The sequence below is a fragment of the Cibotium barometz genome, chromosome 11 (assembly GCF_041138505.1).
Source record: "Cibotium barometz isolate CiBa-2024 chromosome 11, ASM4113850v1, whole genome shotgun sequence".
Lineage (NCBI taxonomy): Eukaryota > Viridiplantae > Streptophyta > Polypodiopsida > Cyatheales > Cibotiaceae > Cibotium > Cibotium barometz.
Window position 1 is genome coordinate 21,379,303 of NC_141056.1, and position 22,576 is coordinate 21,401,878.

The following is a 22,576-nucleotide window of genomic DNA, read 5'->3' on the forward strand; positions in this document are numbered from 1 at the left end:
CAATTAAAAGCAAAATATATAATAGGATCCAAACTAAATACAATGGGAAGCCACTCTTGACATAAAGACCACACATGAGTCTGAACCCTCGAGGCATGCCCGTCCCATACCATGCACCCCTAATCTTCATAATTGTCAGTGATGCTATTATTTAGAGGGATAGTCAATATTTGAGCCCTTGGGAGGCCCCTCTCTTTAAGGTCTAAGTCCCACATAGGAAATTTCATAAAAATGATCCACAACCCATGTAACCCACAACCCAATTCACACTAAGTAAAATGTCTTCTTTGCTTAGCATTAATCATGAACACGCTTCTGCAACGCATGTTACACGACTGATTGATACATCATAGAGGAGGAGATGCTAATGGTGGTTCGTACAATGAGCTGGTGGAACTCGGCTATAAAGGTCTACTAACACCCTCAATCATTATCCAAAGGCTTTTTAGATTGCACCGAATGGTCCATTGATTTCACCAAACATAAGTCTTTTCTGGTCCATTGATTTCACCAAACATAAGTCTTTTCTGGTCATGGATATGGGGTGAAGATAGAGCTCTCTATGCCTAGATGAAGGTAAGAAGAGAATTTCCTTCATGGTGGTCCTCTCTGACAAAAGGTTGAATGGAGAAAAAGCTAATGGAAGAGAGAAACCTACGATCAAACCTATCTAGCAATCCTTCAAGTATGCAAGATTTAATAGAGCACAAGCAAGAATAAAGAAGAGAAGATTTCACAATTATTCTATTGTAAGGGAATGAATGTCTATTGCTTAAGAAGAGAAGATCTCACAAGCAAGCAAGAGTAAATAAGTGAAGATCTCACAAGTATTCTATTGTAAAGGGAATGAATGTCTATATTGCTTAGTGTCAAAACCGACACATATATAAGTGACTAGTTTTCACACTAGGGTGACCAAAATTTAAAAAATGGTCCATCACTAGTCTCAAGCAAGTATATATACAAAGTTCTTAAACTTTCCCTATTTGACATTAAGCTCAACATTAAGGTCATGGTAAGCTTTCTTTATATACTCCCATGTCGTCTTACAAAAGATAGGCACCCATTCAAGTGGGTAAGATGGTTAAGCACCTTATGGTAGGATGAGCAGGCCAAACCATGATAACCAACAATCAGGAAGGGTCATTATTATGAAGGGTCTTAGGGTGTCCCTTTTATATGAAAAGTGGTTAACACTAGCTTATGATCAATCATTCTTATATTAAAAGGGTCTTGCACCATCCCTTTTAGCTATAATGTGCTTCTCTTGACCTACAATATGTTGAACTTGCCTCTCTTACACCTCCATAAATATCACTCGTTCTAGTTGTACCCCCTTGCATTGTATTATTATGGTAGGTATTGTAAGGCAACATTAAATCATCATCAATATTTCAGTTACATCTTGTGTAACCACCATAAGCTAGAATCTTATCCTTGTATGCTTTGAAGTGCTAGTGTCCTAACCACTCTACTATAAGCAAAAAATATGTTATTTGAAGGGAAAATCTTGTCCTTGTATGCTTCGAAGGGCTAGTGTCCTAACCAATGTATTATAAGCAAAAAATATGTTATTAGAAGCTTTATCCACACATTCTAATCAAAAAATAGTTTTTACAAAACTCTATGTGTGGATCTATTTTTTTTATAACTAGAACCCCTTTCAGGTAATTTACTTTATTAAGTTCTCTTTTGATGGGTTGATGAAATTCTTCAAAAGAAAGAAGTTTATATTAGAAGGAAGTTATCATAAACCCTAGTTTGTTTGACTATGTATGAGTGCATGTGAACACTCTCTTATGAGTATGAGTGTATGTGTATGTGTGATCAGTCTCTTAAGGCTAGATATTACATGGTTATGTAGTAAGCAGTGTATGTGTATGTGTATGTGTGATCAATCTCTTAAGGCTAGATATTACATGGTTATGTAGTAAGCAGTGTTGTCATGTGTCATTGTTTTAGTAAGTGTGTGACTTAATCAAAAGATAAGGCTTATGCCTACAAAAGGATTGTATTCTCTGAAGTTTACATCTAATCTGAACACACTATCATTGAGTCGTGCAACATTATCGCTTACGATTTGTTCTCTCTCTCTCTCTCTCTCTCTCTCTCTCTAAGTGTGTGAGAGAGAGAGACTCATTTAAGAGTGAAAAAGAAGTAGTAACCATTGAAGCAAACCTTTTTTTAAATTACACCAAATTGTTGACAAAGGACTTGTCTTGGTTTGTATTTATGTGTGTGTGTGTGTGAGAGAGAGAGAGAGAGAGAGAGAGAGAGAGAGAGAGAGAGAGAGAGAGAGAGAGACATTTAAGAGTGAAAAAGAAGTAGTAACCATTGAAGACTTGTCTCGGTTTGTATTTGTGTGTGTGTGTGTGAGAGAGAGAGAGAGAGAGAGAGAGAGAGAGAGAGAGAGAGAGAGAGTTTTTAAGAGCCAAAAAGAAGAGTCTAATAACAATCATTGAAGCAAACCATTTTTTTAAAACACTAAAATTATGCCAAATTGTTAACCATAAGAGAATAGGCCCAAAGTTTGACTATAAACACTATCGATATGGCTTCCTCTGCAAGGGAGGCTTTATAATAGAAAGAAGAGAATCCCCGAGGAGGAGGAAGACTTAAAGCAAGGGAAAAATAGATAGAACTAGCCCTAACAGAAGTGCTAAATTTTGAAGGCTATATAGAGGTGGCCTTGAGATCCCGATGTAATCTTCAACAGAAGCTCACCTTTGAAGTTGGGTTTCAAAAGAAGGCCAGAGGCCAAGGTAATTGCAAAAGCAAGATCTTGAACAGCCTAACAATGTTGGGTTTGTGAGGATTCGAGACCATAAATAAATATTTATTAAAGCTAAAAATAGAAGCAAGGATTCGAGACCATAAATAAATATTTATTAAAGCTAAAAATAGAAGCGAGGATTCGAGACCATAAATAAATATTTATTAAAGCAAAAAATAGAGGGGGATTCTCAAAGGCCGGCAACCCTAGGATGGTTTAGTAGTGGGGGAAGTGGCCGTTAAAGGTACGAAGGATGAAAGTGGAAACTCTTCTATTTTGTGAAGGGAAAGGAGAAGGGAGAGGGCCATTCACGAAAACCTCCCCCCCCCCCCCCCCCCCCCAAAAGCGAAAGCAACGCGTTTGTGGCGCGCGCGCGCGCGCGCGGGAGAGATAGAGACAGTGTGCGTAAAGGCAGCTCGCTCGCCTCACGACTCAGGTACTCCCCTTTCTGCCATCGCTCACCTGCATATCTGCATCTGCTCGTAAAAACCTCCTTGCTTTGCTCTCCGTCTATTTGCCTGCTTCACTCCTTGACTCCATATACGTGTGCATGTCTATCCATTTGCATCTATCTTTCTTGCTTGCATATCTACATATATTAATCTTCTTATGCAAATCATGTAGAATACACATTTGATGTCCTTTGCCTATCATATGTATGTGTTTGTACTTCGCCTATCATATGTATGTGTGTGTGCTTTGCACACCATATGTATGTACGTGTACTTTGCACATCATATGTATGTACATGTACTATGCACATCCGTTGTATTTGTGTGTACTTTCCACATCTTGCACATGTGTCTTACATGAGTCATGTATGGTATACATATCTTTATGTGCTTTGCACATCATATACTTGTTTCTTTAAGTACACAACCATTTACTTTGCACTATGATGCATTGCCTCTAGATATTTCATGTATAAAGATCGATAATGCATTATTAACACACTTTATGTGCATTATGTACCTTGCTTGTCATACACATGTTCTATAACACACCCCTCCATATACTTTGCACCATCAGGCACTTTGTATTTTTAATAAACCATGTATAATATACACACCTTATGTGCTTTGCCCATCAAGTGTTTCTCTCTTTGTTAAATTGTCCATGTATCGTTAATTACATATATATAATTTTTGAATATAAAAGTGAGTGTGTGTGTGTGTGTGAGAGAGAGAGAGAGAGAGAGAGAGAGATTAACATCATCTTTGAAAGACCCAAAGGGTCAATCAGACCGAAAAGCTGTTACATGTGATCCATGAGTAAACATGATGTCAAGACAACATGAAAAAATAAAAGACTAGCTATCGAAAGGATTGACAAGGTCAACACACTACTACGCAGACCCTAGCTTTATAATAAAGAAGGTAGAAGAAGAACCTCATATGTCCGGCCTCATAAAACATCAGCCTCCTCATGAATCGTGTACTTGGCCTCAATATCCACCATCTTTGGGGCTGTCTGTCTATGTTGTTGAAGCAAATCCTTGATCTAGAGTTGGTGAGTGGAGAGTGCGGCTCTCTAGAGGGATTGTGCTTTCCCTCAGAGGGGCGTTTGACTCTCTGGAAGGATTGTGGAGAGAGAGAGAGAGAGAGAGAGAGAGAGAGAGAGAGAGATTGAGATTTTCATGAGATTTACTATCAACTTGAATGGGTGGATAATTGGATATTGTTGTACGATGATTGTTTTTAATTTGTGATTATTAAATAAATAATGATGAGAAAAGGGAGCAATCAAAATGAACTTTAGGTACGAGCCTTGTTTTTGGGATAATCTTGAATGGTGCTTTATGAAGTGTTAGAAGCTTATTTAGGAATGACTAGGTAGAAAAGGGGAGGGAGGAGAGGAGGGAGGGAGGGAGAGATGCATTATCATGAAATATCTAACAACTTGAATAGGTGGATTCTTGGAGATTGTTGAACGATGTAAAAAAGAAAGAAAGATAAAAACGTTTGAAATTAATCTTGAGAAAAGGTAGCAAGCAAATCTAACTTCAGGCATGAGCCTCATATTTGTGATCATCTTGAATATCGCTTCATGAAGCATTGGAGGCTTATTTGGTGCGATAGAAAGGAAGGACTGGGGACTAGCACTACGTGTATGTGTAGTGAAAGCTTTTACGTTAGGAGGTGAGTTGTGCTACTTAATTTTATGGGTTGGTTTGATGTTGTGCAAATTTCAGGACATCATTGGATCAAGTTTGTGCAAACTTGAGGACATCATTGGATCAAGACTTAGTACGTGTAAAACACAATCAAGAGAGTACATAGGCACATAAATTTGTACTTGGATGAATTGAAGCAAAAAGAAAGGCACAAAATTTTATTTTTGTGAAGGGTTTTTGGATATGGGTGAAAGTTTGATTCATATGGTTGAAGTTTCATGAGTCTTATATCTAAGATAAGGTAACTTGTCAGTGAAGAGTTAAGAAAGGCACAAAATTTTATTTTTGTGAAGGGTTTTTGGACATGGGTGAAAGTTTGATTCATATGGTTGAAGTTTCATGAGTCTTATATCTAAGATAAGATAACTTGTCATCGAAGAGTTGGACTTCGAGCTATGATTGATGTTATATATCTATGGAGATTTCTTTCTTGGACGAGATTTATATAGATATTGGGCTTCACAAGTAATTTCTATGGACGAATTTGTTGAGTTTATAGACAAGAAATATCTGAATATCTCATGGATATGATGCTTTTATGGATTTTTCTATCAATGAGCGAAATGTTGATAAACTATAAGTCCACCTCTACTCCAAGGTGTGGGGCCAGTACGGAGCATGTGGTAGCGTTATGATAATTAGCTGAATTATTAATTTAAAAGCTTTTATGAGCCTTAATTGTTATAATCAGCTTGCATACTAATCTTTTAGCCTCCCTAACCCACAAATTAGCAAACCTAACCCTAGGATTAATCAACCTAATCCTAGTGCTAGCCTTTGGGACATAACAGCTTGCATGGGAGAGCCGAGCTGTGCTTTAGTGTAAGAGCTTTCGACAAATGCTTCAAAAGGAGGAAGGTTATCTACGGTTCAAGGGTGATGTTGATGCTAATGTGGCATCCTCGAGGTGTCATGTGCATCCGTTAATCCCGATGCTCAGACATGTATATTCTCATTAGCAAATATATGGGCAGATTTAGGGTGGATTTTGCAACCCTACAAGCTCTGGCAGCAATCAGCAAAAGGCCAAGGAGGAATCACGTAGGGTTGTGAAGCAGCCCATGATCGAGAGCATTGATGCAACCAAAAGAGAGCTTCTAAGACGAGAGTTCTTAGGAGACATGATCTCAGAAAGAGGTATTTTCGAGGAGGTGCCATTACTGGGGATGCACGAGCTAGAGCCGAAACCGGAACTAGAACCAGATTCAGAGCGAAAGCGAGAGCCAGAAGCCAAACTAGAACCAAGACCGCACATCAAGTAAGTGGATCTTTCCAAATCCTATTTGGAGGAGGATGTGGTTAACCTGATAGTTCCCAAAGAGCTTGGGGATTGAGCCGATAGATATGAAGTGCAGTCTTTAATTGGACGACCAGAACGGAATCGGAGCAAAAGTGTATGGATTACCCTAGTGCTCCAAGCTCTGCAGGAGGGGATGTCATGTGCATCCGTTAATCCCGATGCTCATAGACATGTATATTCTCATTAGCAAATATATGGGTAGATTTCGGGTGGATTTTGGAGCCCTACAAGCTCCTAGAAGTGCCCAAGACATAGCCCAATGGTTGGGACACCTTTTGGGCATAGTTTTGACACAAAATATGGCTTTTTGGACAATGTTTTGTGGGAAAAATAGGCAAAACTGACTTGATTACGAATTCATGCCTTTTTGAATAGGATCATTAGGCATTCATTAGAATCTTCATTCAAAGATCAAGAGGATCCATTTGTCAGTTTGCAAGGCTGCAAGGACACAGTGGTGGATCGGCAAGAGCTTCGTGGTGGATCGGCAAGAGCTTCTCTTGTCCGATTGCAAGTAGAAGGTATGGTATGCATCATGAAGCTGTGAATCAGCAAGATCATTGTATATATAGCATGTTTTGGCAATATACAGTAGATTAGGTCTATCTCTCCTTCTCTTTTGTGTCTTTGCTAAACATAGGATTAGGGTTAATCTTCTTTGCTTAGCATTAATCATGAACACGCTTCCGCAATGCATGTATGTTACACGACTCGTGAGGTGCCCTCAAGGATTCATTGAAAGGCCTCAGTTGGTCTCCAAGTTGGGGAGGGGCTAGAACCCACCTAGAGTTCGTAGGATTCCTTCCGGTCGATTCTTGCCCTAGAGGCGGGGGAAAAAAAAACCTTGATCATGGTGGATAATATGTTGCAGGCTTCCCTCCATAGTAAGGAGGTAGGCTGCTGCGTCGTTTGTGAACTCTTGAGTCCAAGAGCTCCTCTAGGATGTGGAGAGACCTTGTAAGCCTATATCCTACGCTCCCAAGAAGTTGCGCATGGCCTCGGTTACAAATACGAGGAGGGAAGGGAGCAGGAGCAGCAGAGTTTAATATCAATTCCTGGCTATTTTGGGCTGAGAAAGAGTGTTGGAATTGTCCTTAGTTAGGCTGAAGAGAGCTGAAAGGCGTGGCTGATGGCTAAATGGAGCTGAAAGATGGCTGTGTATGTTTGTTGCAGCCCACAGGCCAAAGTGTTTCTGTTAATATTGTGAATAATGCTTATGTTAGCATGTGGTGACTTCTAGCATGGTAAATGAATGAAAACACACTATGGTATCTTCTGTTCACATCCATCATTTTTTTATGAAACAGCTTTTGTATGTGCGTGCTGGCAGTGTCAGTTTATGTGAAGCAGATGCAACCATTGACTGTAACACGTGCCGATTGAGTGTTTCAAAAGGTGAAAGAGACATAGTAATGGCTGAAGGGAGCAACATAGCCCATCACATGGCTCTGACAAATGATTTCAGGTAAGGCATTGATGATTGTAGTAATGCTGAGGCTTTTCAAATGAGCTGCTTAGGAACAACCTATTGTCTGTGATAATGCAGTTTATATGCAGCAGATGCCTCAAACCAGTATGGCTTCTCAGTAACTGTGGCAGCTGAACAAGACATGCAGTTGGCTACTACCATGACAGCTGACAATTACAGTGAAGCTCAGAGAATACAGCTAAACCCCCATGAGCTGCTGGCAGATAGCACCCCAAAGGAAGATCTTGTGGTGGCTGTCCATAGGCTCCTTGAAACTCACCATGAGAATGAAACAAGACCTTTACCTGTTCTTCTAGGAGGGAAAGAAGTTGACCTATTACGGCTGTGCGCAGAAGTAACGGCTTATGGGGGCTATGAGAGAGCCACGGATACCTCAATGTGGTCTGCTATTTCTGAAAATCTTTGCTTTGGACAAGACTGTGGAGCTGCCCTGAAACTGGTGTATGCGAAGTACTTGAAGGCGTTCGAAGACGGCAGGGGGTTACTGAAAAGCGGGCTGCATCCATCCAGGACAAGTGTGGAGTTATGGGTTGCCAAGAATGCAGAAGAGTCTTCTACTGACATTTTAGATTGTGATGTTGCTGGAAGCGGTGGCAGTCTATCTCCTGATTCAAGTGACAGTCATCAGGAAAGTAATGGCGAGACTCCTTCTAAACGACGGAGGCTGTCTTACTTCCAGGAAGGGCATGCCATGGGCTGTTGTATATCAGAACAGAGGGCGCCCATATCCAAGGGGGTTGACACACTTGCAGGTGTGGTTGAATGGGTAAGGCGCCTAGCTTTGAATCCAGGAGATCCAAAGAAGGGTCAAGGTCCTCGAGGGTCCAATCAGAATGAAGCTTGGGCGGAGAATTGCTTGACGATGTTTATTAAAGTGAGAGCTGTTCTGTGGGGAAGAAAGGATATGATTTATTATGGGAGCTCATCAGGCAACATGGTAAGGTGTCTGCAACAAACTCTATGTGCATGGTTTTAAGCTGTATTTTTGAGTGCAGATCTCATCACAACTTGGCTGATCTGCAGACTAAACAAAGGATCCCACCTGCCTTGTATTACAAGGAGCTTCCCAAACCCAACAAGAGAACACTCGAAAAGCTAAGAGCCAATCAGACACGCGCTATCAAATGTGGATTGCATCTTCCTGGCAATGCATTTGATGTACAGGCATTCCGATCAGCATGGTTGTATCAGCCCCCCAATCAGATGTTTGCAGTTCGTGGTGAACAGGGAGCAGACTACTCCAGTGCCTACATGAAATCCATGAGTGAAGCCCTGAGTATTGGATATCTTTTGAACAACAAAGCGGCTCGGAAAAGGATACCTATCGGAGTGCACTTCCAGGCCCAAATTCCTCCGTGGACTGTTAAAACTGAGTTGATACACAAGGAAACTGATGGGTGGCTCAGCAGTGTCAGGCAGTCATGTGACTCAGCTAGTATGGGACTTGGTGGAAGGCTTGTGTGGCCGCTTCCGTGCTCTGAGAATATGACTGCAGACAATGAAAGAGTAGGTAGGGGACGGCCTCTCACTTGTGTGTGCGCAAATCCTATGTCTTTAGAATGTGTACGACTTCATGTGCTGGAAGAGAGAAAGAAGATAAAGGGAGAACTAGGTGAAGCTTTCAACAGTTGGGGCTTCAATGACATGGGTGAGATGGTCTCTGGGCACTGGACAAAGGATGAAGAGTTGGCTTTTGATATTACAGTCAAGATGAACCCGTCATCATTGGGGAAGAATTTTTGGGATGAGCTGCCCATTGCTTTGCCTTTAAGAACCGTCAAGGAACTGGTGAGCTATTATTTCAATGTTTTTGTTGTCCGGCGGAGGGCAATTGAGAATCGCACAGTGCCCGAATCAATCGACAGCGATGATGACGAAAGGGAGCTTCTAACCACTGAATGTGACAGTGCAGTTGGAGAGATTTCGGGGATAAAATATGGGAAGTCAGTCGAGAAGGATGGAATCATGCCGAGATGTTTTTCTTTGACACAATGTCGGGAAGCCACTTCATCAACATCTGCTACCAGCAGCTCTCCATATCCATTTGAGAAAGCCGAAGGTCTGACATGGATTGAGAGAAAGCAATAGTCAGAAAGGAGGGACTTTCTGCTGCAATGTGCTGCTTTAGCGGGTTCATTTTGCAGAGCTTTTTGCATAGTCAGCTGACCCAAAGGTTGGAATTTTCATGCAAGTAGTTTTGGTGGGTGGCGGACGAAATTCAATTAATTCTTGAAATGTACTGGGTGACATGAAATGCTCGATGATGCAGAAGGACAGCATTTTTGTGGTATTCTGAGGCAATATCGCATGCGGTGTTGATGCTACCTAATGGAAAGGGTGCAGCCACTAAAACCCAATGCCTTTGGGAAGACGAAATTAACCATGATCCCTTAAAGGGAGGCTGGATTTTCAATATGCAAAGCCCACATGATTCCGCTTGGAAGTGGTATCATGGTTCCAGCAGTGATATATTGTAAGACTTTTTTTGATGTCTCTTATTGAGGCTCAACTGTGGCTTTTGGATGCAAGTTGTTATCCTAATTGAAAATTATTTAATTTTTTTGCTCTTGGCTACTATGGAGTTTATTGGTGTGATATCCAGGCATGCTCACACGCTGGCATATATCAGACTGTCTATTAGTGATCATTAGAGTACACGTGGGACGACTTGGCACTGTGAGGTTGCATGTTGACATTTAGTTCCATCCCTAGAAAGGGTCGCTCTGGGAAGCGTCGGTAGTATACAAACTCTTCCCCAATGATGGTTATTCATGCTTCATGGTGCTTATGGCTATATGGTGGATATCCTATCAAATATCTACATTGGGACCTTGGTGAGTGGGAATGGATTGACACGACTAACTCCACGAGGAGCATACCTTTCTTCATCTACAATGTCGTAATGCCAAGTTGCTCATGCTTGGACAGACCTAGAGGCTCCACTAGGAGGCATTTGACATTACATCCTTGATTTAGTCAAGATTCTGATAGAGGCTCTGGCCCTCGTAAGGAGGAGCCAAATATCCTACTCTTTTAGCTCTTTCTACACGGTGGCATTTGCCTTGTTGAGATATCGAGTTTAACTAGGGTTGTGGACATTGGTGATCCGTTCAGGCGACAGCTTCCACACCTACACCATTGACTGGGTTAGTAAGATTATGGGCGATATGCCGCTAGTGGTTTACAGGCTGTGTGACAACCCCTTTGGTGTACTAGAATTATGGCATAGTTATAGCACCCCTTTGGTGTACTAGAATTATGGCATAGTTATAGCACCAGCTTATGTAGTTGGGTTCATATTATGGACCGACCTTTGTGTGTTATAGTTGGGGCGTACTGTTGCAGTATAACAAGTGTACGGTACCGCTTTGTTGGAGATTGCAAGTTTGCTATAAGTGCAAAAGTATTTGCAAGCACTATTTGGTACATTACTACAGGTAATCATGTCTGATAATCTATCTCAAATTATGAGCGAGAAGATGGACAAGAATAATTTCCAAGCATGAAAGTTTAAGATGACAAATTTCCTTATGGGAGTTTACCACATGTTATGAAAAGAAGCTAGAGATTGCAGATCCCATAGTAGATGCATGCATAAAAGAGCCAAAAAGGTGTTATATTGGGTGTCTGTTTGTTGATAGACTATGATTGTGCATATACAAAACGCACAAATGTCTAAGGAGACTTGGGACACCTTGGTGAAGATGTACAATATAAACATTGAAGCTCAAAAAATGTAGCTAAAGCAAGAGCTGCATAATGTGAAGATGTATAATACAAACACTCAAGCTTGGAAGATGTAGCTAGTTGCATAATGCGAAGCTAAGTATAAATGATTACTTGGTGAAGGTTAAAGGGATTGCAAATGTCCTTGCTTCTATTGGATCACTAGTAGATGATGATGATATGGTATCGGTGTGCTTGAATGGTCTTGGTAAGGAATAGAGCCAGCTTCAAAACTCCATTGGAGTTCTAGAGGACTTTCTTGATTTGTGATTGCTCTCCACATCTGTAAGGAGATGAACCTTGGGAGGAGGTTTATCCTCCGAAAATTCACATGAGTAGTCCTACTCAGATATAGGTAGAGGTAGAGGAAGATCATGATCTAGAGACTGAGGTGCAGGCTGTTTTGGAAACAGAAAAATCATGGATAGCAACAACATGAATCTAATGTGTGGCATTGGATACAAATGCGATATAGGAATTAGTACCTTTGCCTAAGATGGCAATTGGATGTAAGTGGGTTTACAAGGTCAAGCATAACTCAGATGAATCTGTGCACATATATAATGAAAGAGTGGTTGCCAAGAGTTATGCACAAATGTATCTCTGAACATGTGTATTTGTGAATAGGTCTAAGGCAAGACTGGTTGGCAAGGGTTACGCACAGATGTAGATGTATCTCTGAACAAGTTTGTGAGTTGTATGGTGATTTATAAGAAAAAGTTTACATGATGTAGCCACCACTAGGTTATGAGAACGATGCACATTCATATTTTATGTGTAGGTTACACAAAGCCTTGTTTTATGGCTTGAAGCAGGACCCATAGCATAGTTAAACACAAGATCGGGCAGTATCTTGTTACCATTGGATTTTAATATTTAATGCATATTTTTCACTTTATGTGAAAAAAACAGATAGGGGGATCATGCTGTTAGTCATTTATGTGGATAGCTTGATTATCATTGGTGATATTGATGTTGATATACATGATGTTAAGATGATTTTGAAGCAAAAGTTTGAGATGAAAGATTTGGGTGAGTTGTGGTATTTTCTTGATATAGAGCTGGTGAGATCACTTACAGATGACATTTTATTATTTTAAAGAGGCAATATGGCTTGGACATGTTGTCCAAGTATGGTATGATAGGCTATAAGCCTATTTCAGTGCCATTGGAGCAAAACACTAAGCTTTTCGTAGATATAGGTGAGCTCTTGGAAGACCCTACTATATACAGGCACATAGTGGATAGCTTGATCTACATGACCATTACTAGGCCAAATTTGAGCTATGCTATTGGACTTATGAGTTAGTTTATGTAGGTCCCTAGAAAGCCATCATTTGATGTGGCTAGATGGGTTCTCAGATACATAAAGTCCACTGTTGTTTTTGGACTTTTCTATAAGGCTCTCAGAGAGATATAGCTACATGGGTATATAGATGCTCATTGGGCTAGTAGTGTCTCAGACAAGTGATCTACCAATAGCTTTATGTTTTTTTTGGGAGTGTTGCTGTGAGTTGGAGCAGCAAGAAATAGCTAACAATTGTCTTGTTGAGTATAGAGGCAGAGTACAGGGGCAAAAGAAGCTTGTGAGGTAGCTTGGCTTCAAAAGCTACTTAGTGATATGGGTGAGCCCGTGGATAGGGCCGTTATCATTTATTGTGACAACATACAACATGCAATAACCTAGTCTACCATGCTAGGACGAAGTACATCGAGGTGTATTATCATTTTATAGGGAGATGGTTTTAGCAAGTGACGTGGATTTGGTGTATGTTAGCAGAGATCATGTGGCTGACATCTTTACGTACAGATAAGCTATGCAAGTTTAGAAGATTACTCGGAGTGTAGTGTGTGGAGTTGAGCTCAAGGGGGAGTGTTGAGTTATCAAGCTCAACTAGTGATGATAGCTTGCTTGCTTCCGCACTTATGCCACTAGCTAGATTGGTGAGATTCTGGGTGATATGCCGTTAGTGGTTTACAAGCTGTGTGACAAACACTTTGGTGTACTAGAGTAATGGCATAGTTAGAGCGCCAGCTCGTGTAGTTGGGTTCACATTATGGATGTATATTATAGTAGATTAGTACTTTTATGTTATAGTTGTAGAGAAGAGAAGAGAAGAGAATATAATAGAATAAAATTTAGCCTTTTGTGTGCTTGTCTACTCGTGTTGTGTGCACTTTTCTTGCAAGGAGCTTAAGCTCTCCCTCTCTCCCACAATAACACAAGACCTATTTACTCCATAGGTTGCATTACTATGTAAAACATGCATGAAAAAGTGTGCACGAAAAATGTAAAATATACAAAGAATATAATATTAATTATTGCCACTAATGTGGTGGAGGATCAGTCAATTCATTCCTTTAACGAAGAAAATTCTAATGCCCTTATCATTTGTATCATCCTTGATATTTCTTGTACTACTCTTGCCATTTGTATCATCCTTGATATTCCAATTGTTGTATTATTCTACAAAATAGGGAAGAAAAAGTGTCCTCCATATCTTATTAAACATGCAAAAAATAAAATAATAATTATCGTCATTTCTATCACCTAACTATATAATGGTTAAAAAGTTCAGTCAATTCATTCTTTATACGAAGCAAATTATATAATGTCCTTATAATTTGTAACGTCCTTAAAAAAAACTTCTCTCTCTTTCTCCCTCTCTATCTCTCACGCTCTCTATCTCTCTCTCACTCTTGCATGCTACAAATGCACATCCCCCAATTGCCCTGATTTAAAAGTCTTGACATGTACAACTGGGGTGTTTTGTAATAGTGATATCATATCTTTCACCTCTAATGGTAGAATTGCTTATCGTCATTATAAAGATCTCATGCTCCAGTTTCTTTATTACCCTTTCAACCACAATGGTGCATGACAATGACAAGACATGGTCAATTGTCTTTGTTGTAGCCTTCTACACTCCGCTTCTATACCTTGATATTTATGCCTATCCAACATGTCAGGCACGAACATTCCCTACTCTCCATCGTATTGTCGGGACCATTGTTGTACACATTTCAGACTGCCCTCAAATTAGCACGCACCTCGTAGCCATGAAGCCAAAGAAATCTGGTGCTAGAAATCCCTTCATCTCCACCACCTCATGTAGCATTCTCCAGAATAGAACTTGTGCAGCTGTATCCTCCTTCATCTCGCATCATGTAGCTAATGTCATGAGCTCCTTCACACTACATCTCCAAAGAGTATTAGTTTTTTTTAAACGTAAACATTGACACCACTTAGTAATCTCTTATGCCCCTCACTTGGGATCATACACATGAGCAGCCATAGTGGTCGAGCCTTGAACTCTCCGCACATGATCAAAGCAAACCCATGCCCTCTTCAAATCTCCATTGCTAGTTTGACGCATTTGGTTTGACTAAATCTATTCCAGAAGTAGGCCTAGTTTTGTTGACATCTTAAAAACATAACATCATTCGTGTTCCTCGGCTACTTGCCCTGGAAAATGGCTAACCATGAAAGAACTCATAGGTGCATTGCTTCAACTCTAGTATACTTGACTATGGTCCTTGCGCATGCCCACCTGACTTTGACGTTATGAGGTGACGAGTAGCAATTAGTCTCTGCTTCTACAAATCCTCTTTGTCAACCCTCAACCCTTAGAACATGTGAGAGGAACACCCTAAGGCTCTTTGTTAAACCCCAAACTTATTGTGACCAACCTCTATCGAATAAACATGAACCTCCCAAGAAAATGTCACACTGAATTTATTCCAAATAAGTAGATATGGTTTGATGCTAGATATTGGGTAAGTGCACACCCAACTGACAAGCAAACCAGTGACACACTTAAATGGAATAAAAAAAATACTACTCTTAGCTTCATATAAAAAAGCCCAGGAGAATAATGACCAACCAACCCATCACCACCATAACAGACCCAACGAAGACAAACATGGTTGATAAAAAAAAAACTTGACTCTATACAAGAAACCACTGCTGGGTACAACCATAAGGTAGATACATGACTTTGTCTATCAAAAGATACAAATCATCCACATAAATTTAGTTACTATCCACCTCTTCTTCCTCTACAATTTCTACATCTATAACCCAGTTTAGAAGATCTCGAGCAATATGGACATTACTCAACCCTGTCGGTAGTTGGATTAGGACAAACCACTCATACTCAGTGCGGAAAGAACCTACAATGTGGGAAACCCTCAGTGGATATGTCTTGTAGCCAGAGTTCTAGTACAAGTGAGAGAATCATGGTGTTAATCCTTTATTACCCCCGAGTGCATGCACACAACACCGCACACATAACACACACAAGGCTTGGAATAGAGTAAAGCTTTACAAGGTTTCAAATATAATAGACACCACCACAATGACACCAACTCCTCAATACCACATACCCATGATTATTCCAATGAGAATCATCACCATAACACACTCTCACAACACACATGCACACAAGATACCCCTTGCCAGCATCAAGCCAAAGATGTTCTTCATTATTGTTTGAGTATTAAAGTCAAGTGATGTAGGTAGCCTCTCCATCCAAAGCAGAGGAACATGCCCCACTCCATAAAACATCAAAAATGATGTCCTCTTTTGAACATTATGTGAATAGCCTCCACCATTGATTTCTGTGTGAACAGAGCCGGCTGCCAACTAAAAACTCAGCATGGTTATCTTGTTTGAGCTTAAGGTGATCAATGCAGCAGCATCTCCCCCTCTGCTCAGTACTCACTTGCAAGCTACTTCGAATCATATCACTTATTTATAATGTTCAGTGCTAAGCACCCTCGAAGGCGACTGAGTCTTCATTCCTTTCTAGTCCTGTTGTTGGCGGCGCCTCACTCTACACATGCTTGCCATCACTTCTCCAGACGACTGCCTCACCTCCCACTATCCATTCTCCTTCTATTTTTAGCTTTGATTGCATCTTCTTGGCGTTCCAGAGAGTCCCCCCGTGACCAGCTCTTCGACGCGCTCACGGTCACCTTCAATATGACGTTGATATTAAGGTATTTAATGCCTTAATATAACGTCCCTTCAACTACCCCATAATATCTTGGTATATGGTCTAAAACTAATATATTTCCGTTACTAATATACAAACCAAAGATGATGCTTTAATGCCACCACACCTTGGTTATTCTCACCAACCCTTAATTCAAGGGAATCTCCTCCCAGCAAATTCATCATCATCACTTGAGTTGTGATGTTCCCCCACACCATGCATAATGCTATATATACAAAATGTAAAAATGCACTTCAAAGCATAATCCCCTCTACTCAGTAAACAACCATGCTGTGATACCTACCCTAAATGCAAACCAACCATCAGTGTTTTTGACACACAAACTCCAGAGTTTTATACAAATATACATGTTTTTTTGGTTCATTTTTCTATCCTCATGTATTTTGCCCCCCCCCCCCCCCCCCCCAATTGCTAGAGAATTCATGCTCGACAGGGGTACACATGCCAAAATCTCATTCTTCTTTTTTGTTAAGAAAAACCTTCATCTGCAACCTGGTCCCAAAATAACTCATCTTTTGTTATGGTCATAAGACGAGCTATGTATTTCTTTAACCTATTCACTCTCTTCTTATGCCACTTTCCATCTAGATCTACAAGTTGATAAGTTCCATTTTTTAATTTTTCTAAATTTACACAAAATGGTCCTTCCCACTTGATTTGGAATTTTGTTTGAAACGTACTATCCAGCCTGTTGTTATATTTGAGGACAAGATCGCCTCTTCCAATGTCTTTGTCTTTGACTTCCTGATTGAACCTCTCTTGATTTCTCAGCAACACTTGAGCATAATGCTCAAAAGCTTGAACTCTGTCAAGTTGTATTTTTCACAAATACAAAAGTCTTTGTTGTAAGGCATTACTACCTGCTTCTTGATGTTTCATTAGTACCTTTACTGCTACTGGTATCTCAACTTTTATAGGTAACAAAGCCTCCTTTTCAAACACCAAATGAAAAGGGGAAAACCTGGTTTCCTCTCTTTGATTGCAATCTTGTAAGCCCACAAATCACTTGGCAACTCTAAATCCCAAGTTTTACCATAACCTTCCATCATTTTGGTCAACATCTTCATAAGTTCACCATTGAACCTTTCATTCATCCCATTACTTATGTTGAATTCTCAACTTAGCACACAAATGAGTCATGAGATCCCCTCTAAATCCTGGTCCAATATTTGAGACAAGCTTCAAAGGTACACCAAACTTACAACAGATGTCTTCATATACAAACTTGGCTACTTCTTTGGCTTCAACCTACTTCACAGCTCTAGCATCCACCCATTTTGAAAGATAATCCACAGCAGTAAGAATGTAGCATTTTCTTCTAGATGTCATGGGCAAAGGGCCCCACTACATCTTTCAAACACATCAAAAGAGAGAAAATTATGCCTGAGCTCATACTTTAACACCCTTTTATCCATTTGCTGACATTGCATATACAAGACCTACACCAATGAGATATATCTTTTTGGATATACTAGGCCAAACATAACCTTCCAAAAACACTTTATGCAGAGTTATGTTCAAAGCATAATGACCACCACATTCTCCTTCATTATTAGCTTCAAGGATCCTATACATCTCCTCTCTCCACGGCACCCTCCTTAGTACCAAATCTGCACCCTTCATATATACACAAAAGGCTTTGGAAGGAGATGATGTTAAAACCTTCTACAAGAAGCAAAGATCACACTGATCATTACCTGCTCTGCTTCACTATAGCCTCTTTCCATGGCAGTTTTCACCCTACTTGCATAGTAATAATAGGATTCATGTCAAGATTTCTTTTTCCTTGTTGGAGTAAGATTGCTCCTACAACATCAACGCACCTATTGAAGGATTCACATAGAACACCTTGTCCCAGTCTCAGGAGCTTGCACATAGACACTGCAAAATCATTACTATGATTAGGCAAGGTTGAGGGTAAAGGATACATATCTCCCCCTCTTCTAAAAGGTTTATCACAATTAAGGCCCCCATTCACCACAATTAAAATAATTATAAGGTTCAAACCTTCTTCTAAGCACTCCTCTATCTCTTCCATTTCCTTCACTACGTCCTTCACCACCATAAGCTTTAGGTCCTAGACTAGGTGGTCTACATCCTCTACCTCTACCTCTTCCATCCCCTAGCAAATTCAAACTAAGGTTCTTGAAGAGGTTAACTACTTCATGCATCTCCTTTTTTAATTTATCATCATTTTGGCTTTTCACTAAAACAGCCGAGGTGAGGTTTGCACTAAATTTGTAGCTTCTCCTTTGACTTCCTCCTCCATAATCTCCATACTATGGCTTACTTATTTGCCAAGTTGATCCAACCTAATCATTTTCCACTCTTTCTCCCTGGCTAAATCCACAGGTTCTTCAAAATTTTGACTATTTTTCAACTCTACTTTCAACCTTAGATTCTCCCTTATCCCATCAACTTTATCTTTTTTCAACATAGAAGAAGGGATTTTATTCCCTAAAGCAACACACGACCTATCCCACATCTTTGTGAAATGATAAATATAAACATCCACATTATCTTTCTAGGTAAGTGCCAGAATTTCATGCCACACCTGATTAGGATCTCAGTCTTTTGGTAGTGCTACAGGAACTCTTGTTTTGTAGCTTCATAATAAGTGAGATCTTGTGGAGGGTCTCTGGCTTGTAAAGAATCTTCATAAACCTTCAACCATTATCGGGCATCATCCTATAAGTAGTAATAAAGAATCCTTAGCATAAAGATAGGCTCTTGTCTATTTTTTATTAAGCAAGTGTCCAATTAATCCATAAATTCATCTTCAGGCGGCAACCCATGGAAAAGTGAAAAATCTTGAGCCATATCAACACAATTGACAAACCAAAGGTTTTTGAAATAGGTTCCTCATTGGGAACACCAAAAGGATGTGAGGTGAGAAGAAATTAGTCTGTGCCGCCTACAACTCTTTGTCAACCCTCAACTCTTAGAACATATGAGAAGAACACCCCAAACCTATTGTGACCAACCTCTATTGAATAAACATGAACCTCCCAAGAAAATGTCACTGAATTTATTCCAAATAAGTAGATATGGTTTAATGATAGATATTGGATAGCTACACAACCAACTGACAAAAGCAAACCACTGACACACTTTTATGGAATAAAAAAATACCACTCTTAGCTTCACATAAAAAACCCCAGGAGAATAATGACCAACCAACCCATCACCACTATATCAGACCCAAGGAAGAAAACATGGTTGATATATATATATATAAACTCGACTCTATACAAGAAACCATTGCTGGGTATAATCATAAGGTAGATACATGACTTTGTCTATCAAAAGATACAAATCATCCACATAAAAGTAGTTACTATCCACCTCTTCTTTCTCTACAGTTTCTACATCTATAACCCAGTCCGAAAGATCTCGAGCAATACGAACGTTACTCAACCCTTCTGGTAGTTGGAGTAGCATAAACCACTCATACTTAGTGCGGAAAGAACTTACAATGTTGAGTGGGAAACCCTCAGTGAATATGTCTTATAGCCAGGGTTCCAATACAAGTGAGAGAATCATCCTTTGTTACCCCCCCACACTTAATACAACATATAACACGGATTGCTACAATTTGGGAGTGTTCAATGAGATATAAATATACCTTATGTTCAACCTTCCTCTCCTTGAAATTGAACTTAGCCTAATAACTCAAAACCCCGTTAATGTGATGCCCATGAGTAGTATCTTGAAAGAGTGCATTCACACAACACCCCTCACATAACACACACACCTCTTGAAATAGAGTGAAGCTTTACAGGTTTTGAATATAATAGACACCACCACAAGGACAACAACTCCTCAATACCACATACCCATGATTATTCCAATGAGAATCATCACCACAACACACTCACATTATATCTCCATTCAAATTGGAACCCATTTTTAAGCCACACAAAGATCTAATATGCGTGAGTGTGATATAAAAATTACTTTAATAAAGTTTAAATTTCATCATCTTAGTTGAAGTATTAAATTCATATCACATATCAGGTTTTAATAAATTAGAATTTCTCTCATGGTTGCTTGGTTTTTTTTTTGCTCAGTGTTTTGGATGCCTTGATAACAAGATGTAGGAGCTGCAAAAAGTAGTGCACAAAAATAGTAGTGCAAGGGACAGGCAACATTTGGAGCATTACTTTGAGGCTCTAACTAGGGTGTTCGAATTGTCACCATCATCCAACAATAGAAGTCCAAGGAGGAGGAGGCAAGAATATGGTAAAGAGGCAGCTCTTATGAGGGTTGTGTACCAAGGTAATGTCGAAGCATACACTCATGTAGTGGAGAAAACATTTGGGTGGAACCGTGGAGGCCGTCCTCAGGAAGTTCAAGGTCAAGGTATTCCTACACGGTGGAGTCATGGTTGGTAGATCGGGCCCCATCCAGCATAGTTTGGATGGGAACATCCACCTACTTCTCTACCATAACCTACACATTGTGGGCGAGTTGCCTTAGAAGGTCCAACATTGCCTCCTTGCCTATCCTTGCACTAGACCTCTCACATTGCTAGCACACATACCAGGCTAGGATTCTTCGTGAATCCTTCCAACCTATAGAAGACACCACCTCCGTAGACCACCAACTCACTTCCAACACTTCCTACAAAGACATGATGGTCATTGCCTCCTCCAAAGCCACTCACATCTTTGGTCCTCACCCATGCCACCAAAACAATCTAAGATAACCCCCAAAACATCACTTGCTTTTCCTACAAGTAAAGTGAGGATTAGATCTTGAATCTAAAAGCTAAAGAACGTGATTGAAGAGGTCACGTTTTTTAAAGAAGCTAAATAAAACCAGGTTGTCAAGCAAGATCAACATTTCATCAACCTTTGTTTATCCAAGTTCACAACAACAACAAGTATAATATATATTTCTTAAGATGTTGTTCATATGATTTTGATTTTCATGCGCAATGTTCTCTTTGAAGGTCCAATAGCTGTTCTCTTTAGGGGTTTGATGACTTTCTTGAATCATTTATCATCGTATTTATTGTTATAATTGGGTTGGAGTCTTGAGTGTATCCTCTTAGATTTCAATCGTTACAACTTTTACCATGATTATTTCATCACGTTATATTTTTCATTTCAATTGGAGTTTTGTTTTTAATGTATTTTAACAAGGCTAGTTAGCCTCTCTCACTAATATTTTATTTTCCAATTTAAGACATGATTTTGAGTGCTTAATAAAACTTGATCAAGGATTATTAAGACTTTTTTAGAGGCTTATTTAAACCTTAACAACTAAGGTTTACCAGCCTTAGTAGTTTCAAAGTTGATAAAATACTTAGCTCCTAAGCTTAATAGACTAAAAGCTTTAAGGGCAAGCACATGGCCTTTTGCCACCTAGGCACAACTTCTTTTTAACATACTATGAATCTATAGTAGGATAAGTCAAGTTATTTCATCTCGCTCGATTTTAGGTTTCGTTGGGTTTTGGTCACTTGCCTTAAATTGGGTATACATAATTAAAATCGATACTTGCACAGAATGCTATGGAAAATTTGTAGAGCTAAAACGAGGTTTGAAATGGCCTTGAATCCAAATTCTTGAATCTCCTACGGATGACTCCCACACAATATAATGCCCCCTCACTTCATCCCGAAAAGCGGCTCTAGATGTGATAGTGCACCTTACTATTGTGCTTACCTATTGCTCTTGCCTACCTACGTACAACAAAGATTTCCTTCCAAATCAAAGGGAAAGAGATGGGATTACCCTTATTATGTGCCGCTTTCTTTGCTTTCCTTTTTCTTGCTTCTTGAGCTCTTCACATGAATTAACGCTTTGACACCATGAGAAGATTTGAGGGTGAGGGTGAGGGTGAGCTTGAGCTTCTTGCAAGCAAACGCACATACACAAGAGTGAAAAGGCACACAAAAGAGATGGATGGTTGAATTTTCTTCTATTCACTTAACCATAACATAAGGATAAGAGTGCATACTATAAGGAAAAGTACTATTCTACTATAATATACAAAGGTTAGTTTATAGTGTGAGCCCAACTACATGAGCTGTTGTTATCATTATGCCATAACTCTAGTAAACCAAAATGGCTATGTCACAACCTATAAA

The 22,576-nt window shown here is 39.8% G+C and overlaps 1 protein-coding gene across 1 annotated transcript; it reads left to right on the top strand.

Annotated features, from left to right (window-relative positions):
* The first annotated feature begins 3,108 nt into the window (after positions 1-3,108).
* LOC147633896 (AT-rich interactive domain-containing protein 2-like) lies at positions 3,109-10,297 on the top strand. Its single transcript, XM_086804961.1, has 4 exons — positions 3,109-3,209; positions 7,583-7,711; positions 7,793-8,672; positions 8,759-10,297. The coding sequence occupies exons 2-4, from the start codon at positions 7,659-7,661 to the stop codon at positions 9,821-9,823; spliced, it is 1,998 nt and encodes a 665-aa protein (XP_086661087.1). The 5' UTR covers positions 3,109-3,209; positions 7,583-7,658; the 3' UTR covers positions 9,824-10,297.
* Positions 10,298-22,576: the final 12,279 nt, after the last annotated feature.

Coding starts and splice junctions, on each gene's coding strand:
- LOC147633896 (XM_086804961.1), top strand. CDS start 7,659: ATGGCTGAAGGGAGCAACATAGCCCATCACATGGCTCTGACAAATGAT. Junction 7,712..7,792: donor GCTCTGACAAATGATTTCAG/GTAAGGCATTGA, acceptor GTGATAATGCAG/TTTATATGCAGCAGATGCCT. Junction 8,673..8,758: donor GGAGCTCATCAGGCAACATG/GTAAGGTGTCTG, acceptor GCTGATCTGCAG/ACTAAACAAAGGATCCCACC.